At 38.4% G+C, this 16,742-nt stretch overlaps 1 protein-coding gene across 7 annotated transcripts in view; it reads right to left on the reverse strand.

The window, feature by feature from the left end:
• The window catches only part of MRTFB (myocardin related transcription factor B), a 118,492-nt gene that overhangs the window by 30,669 nt on the left and 71,081 nt on the right, over positions 1-16,742 (reverse strand). For all 7 annotated transcript variants that reach the window (XR_006415016.1, XM_044433114.1, XM_044433110.1 and 4 more), the window contains one exon: positions 2,668-2,733. Coding sequence is in view for 6 of the 7 variants with exons in the window: in XM_044433114.1 (XP_044289049.1) it covers positions 2,668-2,733 (66 nt within the window). In the remaining variant the exon portion in view is untranslated. The remainder of the gene's footprint in view (positions 1-2,667; positions 2,734-16,742) is intronic.

The following is a 16,742-nucleotide window of genomic DNA, read 5'->3' on the forward strand; positions in this document are numbered from 1 at the left end:
GGCTGCACTTGTAGGTCGCACCCTGAGAATAAGCTGCACAGGGTCTGTTGTTTGCAGAACACACAGCGCACCGAACAGACAACTGTGTTTATTATGGATGGTTCTCATCCTCCTCCCCTGCTCAGTCTTTGAGCTGGCTCTGGTTTGAATCCCAGTGTCCTTTGCACTAGAACCTGACTGTCTCCTCCTCCCTGCCTCCTCCCTGAAAAATTGCTGCTGTTTTTCATTTGAGAATATATTTTTTAAAATTAGCAGTATCAAGGTGTGGTCTTTTTCATTTTATTTTTTCAGGTTCTGAAAATTGCACAACTGTGTTTGCAGTTTTTTCCTGCCTTTCACAAATGTGCAAGCACATTCTTGAGGCTGTCTGATATGTGTAGCCTTGGCTGGTTCATTCTTCTATGTTTTACCTGTAAAAGAAGCTACAAAGTGGAGAAGGTAATATTCATGGAAAAATGGCAAGGCAAGACTGTTGTCAGAATTGTGGCAGCTCCAGGGTTCCATTTGCTATCCTAGCACCAGCAAACTGACCCTGGTAGTTGCAGGATCAGTCCCAGATTCTGCTCCAGCTGCCGGGGTCTTCATGAGTACTCCCTGGGAACCCTGGGGGAAATACTATTTAAGAGTTGGCTTTTACTTCTTGCAGCTGCCTCCAGTGTGTTGTAGTTCATTCCTGTGCTCCTGACACTCGGTACCTGCTCCTTGTTGCGTTGCCTTACTGGTTCCTGACTTCTGGCCTGCTCCAACTCCATTCTTGCTTATCAGACTACACATTGCTTTGTTTCCACTGTTCTGACTTTGGCCTGTTGAGGATTATGACTTGAATTTGTTACTAGACTGGTTATTGAATGCTGGACAAGCTTCACCTTTGCTCCAGTTGCCTAAGTCCTGGTACATCCATCTAATACTCCACCACCCGTGCTCCAAACCCTTACAACTGCTCACAGTTGCCGGGGATTAACTGCCAAATAGCTGAAAAGTAGTAAAATAACGAGTGTGGGAGAAAACAATACTGCCCCCTTAGCAATCTAAATGTCTTAACTGTATGTGTTGAACTCTCAGCACCCTCCATATTTCAACAATTCACTGTGTCTCCAGCTACTCTACAAAGGGGAACTCCTCCTTGTCTTTTTGCTGGTACAGTTACAACAGTTCTTTGACAGTTCTGAAAAAATACCCTGAGAAGGTTGCTCAGTGGGGTTAAGTGAATGAGGCCCCATGTAGGCAGGGATGTGTAAATACTGATGGTGCTAGCACCTCATTTGCTCCATCCTGTTCTGTCACTTGTAAGGGTTTTGTTTTAAAACTGTCAGAAATATTTGCACATCAGGGAGTAGGAAATACACTGCTGCTACATGTTCTTAAGTTGCCTCTGACTTATGGCAACCCTATGGATTTGAATGCACTCCAAAATGACTCCTTGATGGCCCAGTTCAGCTCTTGTTAACTCAAGGCTGTGGCTTCCTTTATGAATTTGTGTCATCTCATATGTGGTCCCCTTCTGAATTTGACTTTCCCTAACAGGATTGTTTTCCCCAGTGAGTGGGGAAGCACTTTTTCATAAGGTGCTCCAAGTATGACAGCCCAATTTTCACCCTTTTTGCTTCCAGGGAAAGTTCTGTCTTAATTTGATCTCGGACACTCTGTCAATCCACAGTATTCACAAAGCTCTGCTCCAGCACCATGTTTCCAATGCACACATTTTCCTCCTGACAGCAGTCTTCACTGTCCATGCAAAGTGACTGAAAACATGGGAAATATTTGCAAATTTAATGACCAGGCTGCAAGTGGAGGGTAAATTTGCTCATCTGCAGTAACACAGCAATTACTGGAGGTGCACAATTTTTCCCTCCATTCTTCTTCTGTCTTCATAAATGTCCCTTCCAATTATTTCCCAGTCCTTAAATGTGTATATATGTCTGCATTTGTTTTGGAAATCTGAGGGAGCAATTGTAACTGTAGCAGTAAGTACTCCAAAAAGAAGCTGAGAAAAGCAGGAGTTAATATCTCTCTTTTTTTTTTTTTTGGAGTAGCCGGAGACTTGCAGAGGTGATCAGGTAGAGAGCATTTAGTAGAGTTCATGCCACAACTAAAATTGAGAGAATTACATTGCTAAGAAACACTTGCAAAAAGATTAAAAGAGTGGTTTTAAAAAAATACAACAGTTGTGCAATTGTCTGCAATCAGAAGAAAAGGGTGACAAACTAGTAATGGTTGCTCCAAGGTGCCACTTGGGCACCAGTAGAGGGGCAAGATTGTTGTTCTTGCCAAACAGCTCCCTAGCTAACCTTGCAACCCAGGGTAAAATCACTCTCCTGGATGGATGTCATGACCAATGAACATAATATGAACATCCCTTAAAACAAGCCATGGGTTGTCAGAGTCGTTTTGTCCCACAAAATAAGCCACCCTGTGGAAAATGGTCTGAATTCCGAGGACAAGAGAACCCATAATGACTTTTCCTATTTTGCCATAATGACTTTTCCTATTTTGTAAACCCAGTCAGTATTTTTCCCATTTCCCCTTATTTTCACAGACAAATACACAGTTGTGATCCTCCTTTTGCTTTTTGATGGGTCCTAAAAGTTAGTCGTTACTTCTTTTCCTCCTTAGCAAGACTTCCGGAAATTCTATGTACATTCTGCAGAAAAATAAAAGTAGTCTTACGTGGCATGATTCCCTGGTCCACCAACTGTTCTCTTGTCCGTCTTTGCTGCAGCCTCAGCTGAAGAACTGGCAAGAGAAAAAAGAAAATAATTATCTGATAAGATGGAACACAGTCTTGCAGACAGCAAAATCAGTGCAAGACAGTGAGTCAGGTATACAGAATTCTCACTGACATAACCAGACATAAGCTTGCAGTTCAATACTTAATTAGAACCCGCAGTGGAATTTATATCCAAATGGGGATTATACCCAAATTTTAAGAGATGGGATTATATCCAAATTTTAAATACAAGTCATGATACATAGTTTTGCAATCCTGCATTGAAGAACTGGTGCCTGTAAAAAGAACATTTTGAAATACAGTTTCACTAGAGGCAGTAATATGAAGCTCTCACAGGTAGCACCCAGCTTCTTATTAACAGTCACTTTCGACAGCATGTGGCACCTGGGTCAGATAAATGACACCCAGCACCACAAGCCCTACAATTACTCCTGGAACAGGAGAGTGTGTTTTGCCTCAGGAGTATTCTCACACACATCCTTCAGATACTAGTGCTGTCTAACATTAATTGTTGCCTATCCATTGGTGTTCTTCCCTCAGTGTTATTAAAACCTGATATTGCACAGTGAGTATTACTATTGATGAAAATGGCAAAAGAACAGCTGGTTGTCAAGTGTATACATGAGCAAAGGAGAGGTGAAAGGTGCCAATTAACTTGGTCACATAATCATGCTTTTGGGAGCTCTCTGGGAAGCAGAGTGTGCAAGAGAGATGTCCCACAGAGCATAACTACACAATCATCAGCCTCTCCATCTCCATGTTTCAAAGGTTCTCCATTCTGTGTGAGAAAGGCAACCATAGTTAGAACAGTTTCTACGTATGTTTTAAATTCCTAGAATTCAACCAAATGAACAGAACATTCTCCTTTCTACTGTTAAGTAACACAGTAATTTTAACATTGATATTACATATATCTATACATTTAATTTTGAAGGCTGTGGAGTATTGCTGAACTCTCAGGACAATATTTCTCCTAGGAAATGATACTATAATAAATGCTTTAGGAGCGTCTTACATTATTTTGCATATTGGTTTCTTCCAAACCAAATAAAGAGACTCTCCAGTTAGCTGATAAAAGTGGGAGTTGAATCTTATTTGACGATCTCAGAGAAGGAACTATTCTTTCAGGCCTCCATCTTATTATGCAGATTATAGTACTAGCTTGACAGGAAGGTTGTAAGGATAGGATCAAACATGAGCAGTTATTTTAACACTTAACACAAGCTGGACTGGAGCAGTCAACACCTGTAATAAGTCTGTAACACTTACATGGTGGGATTAAAAACATTCCTGTCCAGGACTTCAAATGTCTCCAGAGATCCATACCACATCATAACATCAAATAGGCACTATTTGCATAAAGTCACATATGTGCAGTCCCAGGTCGCAGCAGTGCTCCAGATATAGCTAGAAACTTTGTATGATCTGAGATCATGCAAAATTTATTTTCATACATGGTGTCTTTATTCTGACTGTATGCTCTCTGGAAATCAGAGGGGAGGGAAGCACTCTGGGTAGGAAGGAAAGGAAAACTTGCTTTTTACCATGCCTAAAGGCTGGATCAGGAATAGGAATGGTCTGATCCAGCCCACCATATAAAACTGTGGATTGTTATTAAGGAATTGTCACTATAGGTTTGTGATTTCAGGGAATCTTGCTTTACAAGTTCTCCTGTAAATTTTCAGATTACCCATTATTACTGAAGGCATTCTGTCAGACTACCTCTTCTCAAAATTGAACAACTTGAGCTGCTTCTTCCATTCTTATCTTTCTGAAGCAATCTGGAAGAGCTTGGATAACTCAATACAAATTTCTTACAGAGTTATCAAACACACACAGAGTTGTGTGGGTTCCACATGCAAAATGACACAGGTGCACAGAAGTTCCCTGAGTCTCTTTCACGGGGCCTAAGATGAACTAATGCTTCACTGCTTAAAAAACTGAACAGGAAAAGCAGAGGACATGCTTTGCAGGCAGGTTCCCCCCCGACTTCTCATGGCAGGGCAGGAAAAACTTCGTCCAAATTGCTGGAGAATCTTTGCTGCCAGCCCATAACTATCATGCTGGCTAAGTCAGCCAGTGGTCCAACTCAGTATGAGGCAGCTTCCTATGTTCCTAGTTCATACCTTCAGGGGCCTTGCTTGCTTTTTAAATTGCACTCAACTCCAAGTCAAATGCATCACAAACTATTAAATCTTATTTATTTGGGAGGGACGGTGTCATGCCTAAACCAATAACTTAAAGAGATGTTAAACTAAAAATTCTCAAGCATAGCCATAAAGAATCAGATGTTTATAAATGTTTAGCAGGCAAGGAAACCTGCTTGTTCTAAGGAAATAAAAGCCTGGGAATACTCCATGGAGAGCACAACTATGGTATTTGTCCATTGTTTCATAAAGTGTCTTTATTATTAGCTGAACTGACAACCTTAGAATTGCAGCCTAAAATACATCCATTCTGTAGATTCTGTTTTGTCAAAACAATTATTTCTTAACATTTGCCCTTTGAGATCTGATATTAGAATTACAAAAAAGCAATTTAAGCAAGCAATTAACCTAAGCATAAAGACACACTCCCCGTATAAATACTTTAAGCCTGGAAATGCATGTAATAATAAAATTTACTGCTTCTCATCTTTTGTGATAACTTATGAATGTACATTAAAAAAAGACTAATTTTAGGACATGAAGTTTCCATTCTACATTTTTAAATATAGAAACAAAACAAAAGTTGTTGCCAGATGATCAAAATAAATAAGTTGCCTGCTGAATTAGTTTAAAGGCAAAGTTCATAGTTCAGTAGAGTAATAGCTTGTTCTCCGTCCACAAAATAAAGGATGTTTGCTTGGATAAAAAAAGAAAATTCAATTACAGAGCTACAAAATAATAACACAGCAAATTTCAAAGATGAATGTAAGACATTAGGGATTTTGTGCATTTTTGAAGTAACTTAGTTAAGTTGTGAGACTCCCCATCACCAAAAGTATTAACTATCTAAAATTATTTACTAATTTTTAAAGGACATAAACTTTCACTGGGTAAGGTGTCCTTTGAAAAGCACACAAAATACAATGATTTCAATATGACATCAAGAAATTATTACAAATTAAATTCTAGAAAATAAAGGATAATATTCTAGAAAGGATAATAGTCAATGAAAAGGGTTGAAATGATTATACAATGACTTGATTTAAACAAAATAACAATCCATCATGAATAAGTAGCCATGGCTGGTTGGTTGTATCATCTGAACTCAGCCTGCTTTACCCATTGTAGCTGGGCTTTTCCAAAGAAGCCACCCTCAGATCCCATAGGCTGTTCTATAGTTTGTTACACCCACAATCGGTTCTTGTATTGTCTAAACCCGGACAACCTTTTCCACTGTACATATGTAAGGGGAAAGCAAAGGGGGAAATAACTCTCTGGGTTAATGTCCAGTGCTAATACTGGCTGCATTTAGACAGCAGATATCCCAGCCCCAGAACATTGCCAAGGCAAAGCTTCCCTTTTTTGGTCATGTGCCAATGTATGCCTCAAAACTTTCACAAGTCTGGCTGTAAAAAATAAAATATACATATACTCCCTCCCCAGAATTGTGCAAGGTTCTGTGTGTGTGTGTGTGTGTGTGTGTGTGTATGTGATTTGCTGTCAAGAAGTCTCCAACTTATGACGACCCTGTGAATGAAAGCCCTCCAAATGTCCTGTCCATGACATTTCCATTCTGCTCTCCCAAGTTCAAGGCTGTGGCTTCCCGTACGGATTCAGTCCATCTCATATTTGGTCTGCCCTTTTGTCTTCTGCCTTTAACTTTAACATGACTGTCTTCTTCAGGGAGTCTTGCCTTCTCAGGATGTGTCAAAGTATTACAGGCTCAGTTTTGTCATTTTTGCTTGTAGGAAAAGCTCTGACTTGATTTGATCTAGAAACCACTTGTTTGGCTTTCTGTCAGTCCAGGGTATTTGCAAAGCTCTTATCCAGCACCATGTTTCAAACATACATTTTTTCTTCCTGTCAGTTTCCTTCACTGTCCAGCTCAGACTCGTAGATTGTGATTGGGAATATGATAGTCTGAATGATCGTGAGCTTGGTTTCCAGTAAGACATCCTTACACTTGCTGATTTTTTTCTAGTTCCTTCACTGCTTCCCTTCCAAGTCTCAGTCTTCTTCGAATGTCTTGGTTGTAGTTTCCCTATCAATTGATAACTGAGCCAAGATACGAGAACTCTTTCATAACTTCAATTTATTCATTATTAACAGTAAAGTTCTGAAATTCTTCTGTGGACATGATTTTCAGATGCAGCCCTGTGCAAATCTAAGGTGACTCTTTTAAGAGACTCCCATTCAGTGACAGCCTCTCTCATGTGCTGCTTGGGCACTTCAGAGGGGCTGTCACTGGTTGTCAAAACAGGAATGGAAAAGAAGAACAAACTATCTCCCATGGCTTTTTCCCAGGGAGAATTAGCATGATTCTAATTCCTTCCCATGAAGCTATCAGCAATGATTCTATTTCACATCACTTCCTCCAAAAGCACAAATGACAATTTGCCAGGAAACTCATGTAGCTTAATGCTCTATCGAGATGGTGAGACAAAATAATAAATGATAATTGGGGAGCAAATGTAAAAGAAAACTATTATTTGTGCCACCACTCAAAGATGAACCTTATTTTCTGAATTTTGCTCTAACTTAATCGAGAACCCATTGTTGGCATATAGATAATTTTTCAAGTGACATCATGTAAGCCAACTCTACTATTCTATGGTTCTATAAATGATCTCCAGACAAGTCATTTTTACAATTCTGAAAGTTTAACTAGATCCTTGTATTGAACACAACTCATCCTGTAATGAATATTTATTCAAAATCTTGCAAATGAAAGCTACCACTGTGATTTCCAACTCGTTGTCAGGTTCCAGAAACTCCCAAGGAACAGAAGGCTAATGCACTTCCATGCTTAGTGAATGCACTGCCTAGGGCATCCCTGTCAGTGGCTATATAGCTCACTCTACACGGCAGTGCTTCAACCCTACTCAGGGTAAAGTATCCCACAATGCAACAGAGAGGCCTTCTATCATTAGTGAGTCTGCTGCCAGAGATGTTTGAAGATACACACAGCACACTGGTTACACAGGATCTGAACAGAAAGGAACTGGTGCTACAACCCATACAAATGTCCTTACTTGTACTTCGAATCCTAATGTAACTTGAAGTCCAGTGAGTAGCACAATGGAGAAGTTGGTATAAGACACCTCTAATTTTGCATGGCTGGGAAGAACATAAGAAGTTTACCCTTTCTGACTCACATCTCCCTCGCATAATTAATTAATTGTTTCTATGCTGTCCCATTGCTGAAACATAATTACACTGTAACAAAAAACGACCCTATCTATACTTGTGCATCCTTCTACCTTCTCACCAGCGATGTGTTCAAGTCCTTTACTTCAAGTCGCGAGCCCTTACTTTCAAGTAAATTTGCTCCCCACAGAGGTCTGCCTGGCACCAACATTATACTCCTTCCGGTGCCAGGTAAAGACCTTTTTATTTAACCATTATTTTAATAATCAAGGGTTTTAGATGTTTTAAGATGTTTTATTATTATTTTATATTCTTTTTCTTTTTTCTCTCTCCACAGTCACATTTCTAGTCTTTTCCTCTTTTTTAAGTTCATGATGTGTTGTTTCACACTGTTTAAATAACTGAGGTTTTACGTTGTAATTTTATATTGTGTAAGCTGTCCTGAGCGCTTGGTGGAAGGATGGTATATAAATGCTTGTAATAATCAATCAATCAATCCAAGTTATTGCAAGGAATTTTCTAGTGAAGTCTCAAGTCTCGTCTCAAGAGTCAACTTTAACAGAAAAAGGGAGGTGGTGAAGTTGTAACCTTCCTGATGCTCCCATCTGCACTTAATGTTACCTCATAGATTAGGAAGTTATGAATAAAAACAGGATTTCAAGCTGGAAAACAACAACAGAGGAGTAGGGAGAAGTCATCTGGGCACCTCTGCTTCTGCCCTTTCCAGAAACTGTTTTGGCATGGTTCTGCTTCGTCCTTGAGGCCTACATGTGCCCCAAAACACACTGGTTTGGGTACACTCAAGCTGATGCTGTGAAACAAAAACCTATGAATATCTCTAGGAAATTACTCTCCCATTGATGACATATTACCAAATGCATTGCATAGTTCCATAGAAATATTTGTGGCTTTTCAGTAGAGATAGTCATATAGGTTTTATGGTGTCCATGCAGTATGTAACCTGGGGACTACTTGTATCGCAACCCACTCCTCCTTCCTCCACCCCCTTGTCACTCCCTCCCAGCAGCTCCTTCATGCCAAAAAGCAACTTGGTTGTAAAAACAACAGACATCTTGAGTCGAGTAGAGTCACTTGCTTGGTGCTCCCAAGTTTGGTTCTAATCGAGTCACTAATGCAACTGAAATCAGACTTGGGAGTGGGTTGCTCAACTCAAGTCCCCAGCACTGCTTCTCACCACTGATGTATGCCATGGAGGGCTGTTAGGTTTGGATCCATAAGTAAATGTCTGCTAACCCATTCAACAAAATATAAGTATGAATAGATGGGTGATAAGAACAGGTGGGTGATAATAACCCAAGTTAACGACTGACAAGAAGCTTTGACCAGTTGTTTAATGTTGACCACTTATTATTCCATCAGAACACAGAAAGGAAAATCTATTCACTTTTCTTTTCTGTTACAATTACAAGAAATCTGAACAGACCAGAAGAGATAAATGATACTTTGATGAATTTGTGAAGAATATTTGAGATATTATCTCAGAACATTCAAAGTCAGAGTGTTCAGTTCTTTATTGGAATGAAGTCACTGAATGAAATGGATCACAGAGGAAAGACTTCAAGATTATATCTACACTCAAAGGTTAAAACCTCTAGGTAGAATCCAGTAGTTTATTAGACTAGAAGGACAAGGAATTACCTTATTACTTTTAAGACTTTTATATGTTTATTAACATTTTAAACATTCTTTTAACATTTGTTTTTATAACTTCTATCTGAAACAACAAATAATTTAAGCTGAGCCTTTGCCTTAACTTTTGAATACTTGTCCTTCCATCAAGAGGGCAGCAAATGAAATCTGCCAACAAAAACAAATTAATGCTAAACAGTAACTCATCTTTAAAAATAAATATTTTCTGTTAAGAGCATGTCAAGCATTTCAATTGTGGCACAGAGCCAAGCATTTACATTTAGTGTGCTATTGTGAAGGCTACCTACTGAATACAATGAACAAGCTAGGAATCTTTGGTAATTATTTTATAACATGGTACAGACTCAATAAAGTATGACTATATCTCATGTCTTGGAAGTCTATTGGAAGAACCAGTGTGTTGTAAAAACAGCTGCTGCCAAAAGTACAAATGCCATGAGACAAGGAGAAATGCTATTTGTCATGTGGATTAGCAAAACATTTGCCCTTGCCAGAAATTCAATACAAGCAAGCCTTGTGCAGGCTCCAGTGTTTTGCCCCAAACAATATAATAATGGCTATTCTCTATATAGAGTGAATGAAATCAAAATTAAGCTAAGGAAAGAAAATACATACACATTGTTAAATAGCTATTATATTCTTCCAATAAGTTAAACAGAGTATAACAATGGTCTTTTTGATTACCTCCAATCAGTCAGAGAGTTTTTTGATAGTATTTTTATAATCTCATTCTCTTAAAAGACAAACTCTAAAATAGAGTAAGAATATTTTTTCCACAGTTCTATTAAAAATCCATCCATCAGGATAGTGGGTGGGATGTGCATTTGTGTGCTGCTCATCTCTAAGTTCTTTTGGGGGGGTGTGTTAAATTTATTTGTGTTAGTAGTTCAGTTTTAAACTAGAAAGCAAGGAAATAAATATTCTGTATAAAATAATAAAAAAGAAACACATAACTGTAGGATTAGGCCTCTCATAATCATGAAGAAAAATCTGTCCCACCTGTCCAGACACAAAGATAGCCCTAGGTAACACTAGTTCATAGAATTAAACTTGTATAGAAATCCTGAGTACTTGGTTTCCAATCTAAAATTTACTTTGCTGCAGTGTGACTAGTTATAAAATGACTGTGCAACCCCAACTGTTTCATAATTAAAAATGTGGTATAGCTGCATGTACACATTTCTCTAATATAGACTGTCTTTTTAGTCTTTTTAGTCCATTTGTGGGGGAAACCCAGATCTAAAGCCTGCAGTTGTCCAGGTATTTCTCCAGGTCTGTAAGTCAGAATGCTTTGACTGACCCAAAGTCACCCAGTTAGCTCCATGGCTGGGTGGGGACTAAAATCCAGATTGATGGAGTCCTGCACTTTTCACCACATGCCTATTACCCTGCTCTTCAACTTACATGTTATTAACTACACTGGGCTCTGAGAGTAGTTAATAACAGGTGAGTTCAATAAAGTACATACAGTAAAAACAACTGCAAATAAAACTGGTAAAAATTCAGCAGTAAAACATTTATAAACCAAAATCCTAACACACTGGACAAAAAAGGTTTTTCACCATTTCCCAAAAAGGAAAACAGGCATCAGGCAAGCATCCCAGCTGAGAGCACAGGTTAGCACAACTTAACCCATCAAGGCAGGAGTATATGCAACCTATAAATATACAATCTGGTATTTCAGGGAATGCATTTAGTCAATTAACTGAACTATGTTCCTTGGGTTCCATGCTTGATCTTCCCCCAGGATGGCAATGAAAGGGGCCTCTGATTTCTAATTATTGTTGTTAACTACACTTCAAGATGACAGCTGTGAAGGATCTACGGGAGAGGGTTGTGTGTGTATAGATGAGAGCATGTGTGTGAGTGTGGGGAGACAGAAGGTGAGGTAGATGTGCAAGTGGAATGTAACAAGCTGCCTCACTATCAATGCCCACCCAGAGTGGTTGTTAGGGCTTCTCCCAGCCTCACGGCTCCAGCCAGGGTATCTCACATCTTCCCTGCTCCTGCTGCACTGACCAATGAGCACTCTGAGGCAGCATGGCAAGGCAGAGTAGGGGAAAGCACGATGCCACCTTAAAGGCTATGAATACGCAAACTCACTTTTGTGCTCACAGATCACAGAATGCTCCAGGGCCAGCACAAACAGGAGAAAGGGGAAAGAGAAAACCACACACATGCATACCAGTTGTTCCCACTGTGTGTACAGGAATACAATCACCAGAGTCACTTCTGATGACCTTAGGAGTTGCCAAAGTCCTCATGCCATTCACAAATAAGCCACAGGGTGATGTGAATCAGAGTTCGATAATCTCAGAAGACACAGGCAGTTTTGTTTTGGTATGCTCAGTCAGTAGGCCTTGTTTTGTTTTTTTCAATCAAGTCTGCTCTGTTTCATTCTCCATTACCAGTTAAATGTCCAGTTAGTCTAACCTTTAAATGGAAGCATGCAAATGAAGAATCTGCAATTGTACTATGATTCCTACACTAAGCCCTGCATAGTCAGATACAGCATACAGGTATATATAGTTTATTAAATAATTTAGAATGTATTCTTCTAAATTATTGGATATTTTTAATAAAGGAAAATGTTAGAAATATCTATATTCCATTAAATTCAACACTGCACAAACTGATTATGCCTTTGATTGTTTGCAATCCAAGCTTGCAAAAAAGCCAAGGAACATGTTGATTTTCACTCTGTATGACTCATCTTCCATGCTTCCAAAGTAACATATCCTGATAACAGTGTGTTCTTTGGTTTCCATAGTACTACTGAGTTCAAGGAAGAGCAATGTCAGAAGAAATGGTGTTATTGATCGGTGGCTTAAGAGAATGTCACTAGTAATAATTCTCACAGTATTTAACAAACAGGTTCATTCAAGAGTTCCAGAATCATTTACAACTATTATCCATTTATGTCTCAAAATAAGAGTTAATTGTTCACTCAGTAACTTGGCTTGTATAATTATTATGGGTTAAACAAGCCATGGTGGCTTGTTTAAGCTATGGCAGGTGCCAGGTGTTGTTTGCCTAATCAGCCACCTGGCTGTGGTTTCCTGTGTTGTCCAATCCCAGGTGGTAGAGCTTGATGGAGGGTGAACCAACGATCAAACAACCAAAGGACTGTCTGCACCTTGGCAGTTAAGCAAATGGCTCCTGGCACTTGTTGCAGCATGTTTACCCCACTGAGATCACATGGACCAAAGTATGGAGCAGTGCTTCTAAGGGTGTCATGGTCAGATCCTTTATGATCTGAGTCCATCTGTCTTGATAGACTCAGCAAAAAAATTCCACCCTCCTAATCAGTGAAATGAAGAAAACATTATCCTGGGGTGAGAACACTCAACTGCTGACCATCCTGAAGCCCATTTCCAAACCTGCAGCAACCATTACCAATATAGTATCTTTGCCTCTTCAAAGCAGAAACGTATTTTTTAATGTACAAAATGTATTTGCTCCTCAGATTCTGCTGTTAGTGCATGAACACCCAGTTAAGAAGTCAAAACTATAGTATTTTCTATTATGATGACTAGCTACTTTCTGAAGTAATGTACTATGGTATTACAAAAATGAACTTCCTTTAGTATGTGGACTGGGATGTTAGATAGGACATGATGATCTAGGAATGCATTCTAGAGAAGATACTCTAAAACATATGTCCTTATCATAAACATTTACCAAAATGTTTTCCCTCTATACTGTAATTCCACCAGCTCATAACCTGAAGATGGTCAGGTTCAGTATAAAATTTATTTACTGATGATTTTGTTTTTCTGTGACAAACTGCTAGTCCTTGTTATTCATGCTTTAAAGGTCATTTCATAGAGTTTGGTGTCAAATTTCAAACCGGAGATACTGCTTATAAATATTCCCAGAGAGTCAGGAGGAAACACTAATGCAATAGCAATACAATATCAATGCATGGGTGAGAAATGCTGGGTGGCGTTCGAGGGTCAATCTTAGTTTTGATACTCAGGATCTCTTGTACCACCAACTATGTTAAAATAACTGAACAACTAAAGAGTGGCAAGAAAGAATTGGAAAAAAAAACCTGTCATGACTAATGAAAGTACAATTGGTAAACATAATAATTATTTTAAAAAATGATGTTCCGTTTTTACTTCTATCAGTCCATTACTTCTATCAGTCCAAAAGAACCTATTAAATTGGTGAAATTGCAACTCCAGACACATTTGAATGATAGTAATTATCTGATCCCATTTTGATTGTGTTTTCTCCCAGGATTCACTTCTTTGGTCATCTTGGTGGATGTCATATGCCAGGATCTGGCTAGGAACTAGTCATACTAGTGCTTCTGCATGTCTTGTTCACTTTCAGTACCAATGACCATTGTATATGTCTGGGCCATGTGGCAAGGATGGGTCTTGGGACACTGTATTTCTGTGATTCCAGTTCTTCCTGCCTGGTTGTATCCAGAAGGTTGCATTGGGGGTCTACTATCTGGCATTGGGATTTTTGGTCTACAGTGTCCCACATGTCTGTTCTCTATGTTATTTAATAGTTACAGGAAGCCACTGCAAGAGATGTGCATTTGCGCAACTGCATCTAATGCATCAGCTGCAACTGTCCCTAAGTCAAGTTAGTTATCCATGGTTTGGCTACATCACTACAATGTGCTTGACATGGGCCTCCCTTTGAAGAATCTGAGGAGGCTTCTATTCGTGCAAAGGCTGCTATCTGGTATGTGGTTCTGTTAAGACATCACCCAAATACTGAAAGATCTACACTCATTGCTAATTGTTTTGTGGTTCAACTCAAGTTGCTGGCTTTAACCTTCAAGGCTCTAAATAGCTTCAGATTTGGTTATCTGAGAAGCCACCTCAGTATGAACCTCCTCATTAATAAAACCAGTCGAGCTTTTTTCCTGTGGTAATTTCTAACTCTGGAACATACTCCCTTTGGAATTGTGAGGAGCCACCATTCTGTCTGCATTCAAGAAGGAGGTTAAGGCATCTTTTTAACTTGGCATTTTAAACTGCTATTTTTCCTAAGTTGTTTTGAAGATCTGCTACATTTTTATTTGACTATAGTTTTTATCTTCTGAATGTGTTGTAAATCACCTTGATTGGCTTCAGAAAGATGGTAAAGAAATGCAATAACTGAGCAAGCAAATAAACAAATCAAATAAGTGGCAGATGTGCCTTAATTATTTTGCTGGGGAACAGGGAAAAAGCATAGATTGCACCAAATACACTTCAAAGCTCATACTCTCAAGTCAGATTGAGCATTTCAGACATTTCTCTATAGCATGATGGTAACCACCAGTGAGGGGCTTTCCTGCTTGTAGAAGAATCAAGTTCAAAAATGGTAGCAAATAGGAAAGTTGTATGCAGAGGAATAATTACTGGAAGAGGCTGTGTGGATGAAGTATAATAATTGACCTTAACCAATCCAGACCAACCTGAACAAAGCCTCAACACTGACAATCTGGGAAAGTGGTATAAAGTCACAGCACTGCAAATATTATTGATTTTGGAGACAAACTTTCTATGAACCAAGCCAACACAGACTCCTATGTTAGGAAGGAAAAGTAAAGTAGTGACATTTAGCTAAATTATAAAAGGGGAAAGATTTTATTTTTAAATAGCTGATATTTAATCCAGATCTGAGAAGGAAGTGATGGTACTAACATTTACATTAGAGCCATTTGATTCAAGACTCTAGTAGTTCTGCATAAATTAATAGCAGTCTCAAAAAATCTCACAGGGAAATAGTCAAAAGTAGCCACCTCAATACCCCTACAACAATTGGGGTCTCACCGTAACACCACTGATTGGTCTAAAGACATAGAAACACAAATAGAGGCAGAGATGTGGTTTAAAATATGCTCTAAAACTCCACACCCTTCTATCCTCCTTAAACAGTATCAGAGAATTATCCTTTAAGATGATCGCAAAATGGTATATTACTCCAGTTAAGATGTGTAATATAATTAGCAATGTTCTGACTGTTTGCAGAAGATATAAGAAGCTAGGGAAACATACTATCACCTTCGGTGGTTATGCTCCCAAATCAGAAGGTGCTGGGTGCAAGATAGTATGGTCAATTTCAACCCATTAAAGCTGCCACAGTCTTGTAAGGATATTTAGATGCAGACATTGACTAAAAATTAGAAGGAATCTTTTATTATTACTAACTGCCAAAATGCAAGGGGTAGCTAGAAGGAAAAATCAAACATCTTCCAACTATTACCAGTTGGTTTCATAATTATAGGCAAGATTTCAACCCAAATGAAAAGGGTATGTAATCCACTTTTTGTGGATAACATTAGTTCCATTTATAACATATGCATACTTAGCAAAAACAATGAATAGAAGACAATCGCATCTGAGCTCAATATTTATTGTCTAAAGTTAAAAGAGTAGAGTAGGGAAAAATAAAAACAACGAAAGAAACCGCTCAGGAAATGTAATTTTAGCTGAACATTGTTTTTTTTTTTTTTTGATACTGCTTACAACTAGAAAAGTACAAGAAATATGAGTGATTGCCTGCTTTGTAATTTTTATTATATTTTAAATAAAAGAATGCATCAAAATTCTAGTGAAGTACTTACTGCTTGTAAACAAAACACAATTAATCTTTGCTATCTAAAATAGTTCTCCTGTATTACCATTTTTGTTATTATTTTACTTTCTATACTGGACCATGACTAAAGTTCTCTGGGAGGTTTCCATATTTATTTCCATAATAGTGGTTTCCTTTTGAAAATCAGAGCATGTTGTAATTCTGTGCAACAAATACTGTATTTTTACAACAAACTGAAAAGGATAACTGTAAATATCTTTAGATTATAAGGAAAAAACATATTGCTAATTGACTTTTTAAAGTGGCTATAGAATTTCTAAGGTTCAAGTGGGATTCAGTATAACAACAGATAGATAAAGGGTAGATAAATAATCAAAATCATTATGTTTGGAACAATATATTTTGCAACTCTGTAAGATACTCCTGAGAGTTAACATCTTTATGGATTAACCTAAGACACCTGATACTAAGAATATTCTACCTTCTACATTCCTGAGGTT

Source organism: Varanus komodoensis, unplaced genomic scaffold (assembly GCF_004798865.1).
Source record: "Varanus komodoensis strain SLA01 unplaced genomic scaffold, ASM479886v1 scaffold26, whole genome shotgun sequence".
Classification (NCBI taxonomy): Eukaryota; Metazoa; Chordata; class Lepidosauria; order Squamata; family Varanidae; genus Varanus; species Varanus komodoensis.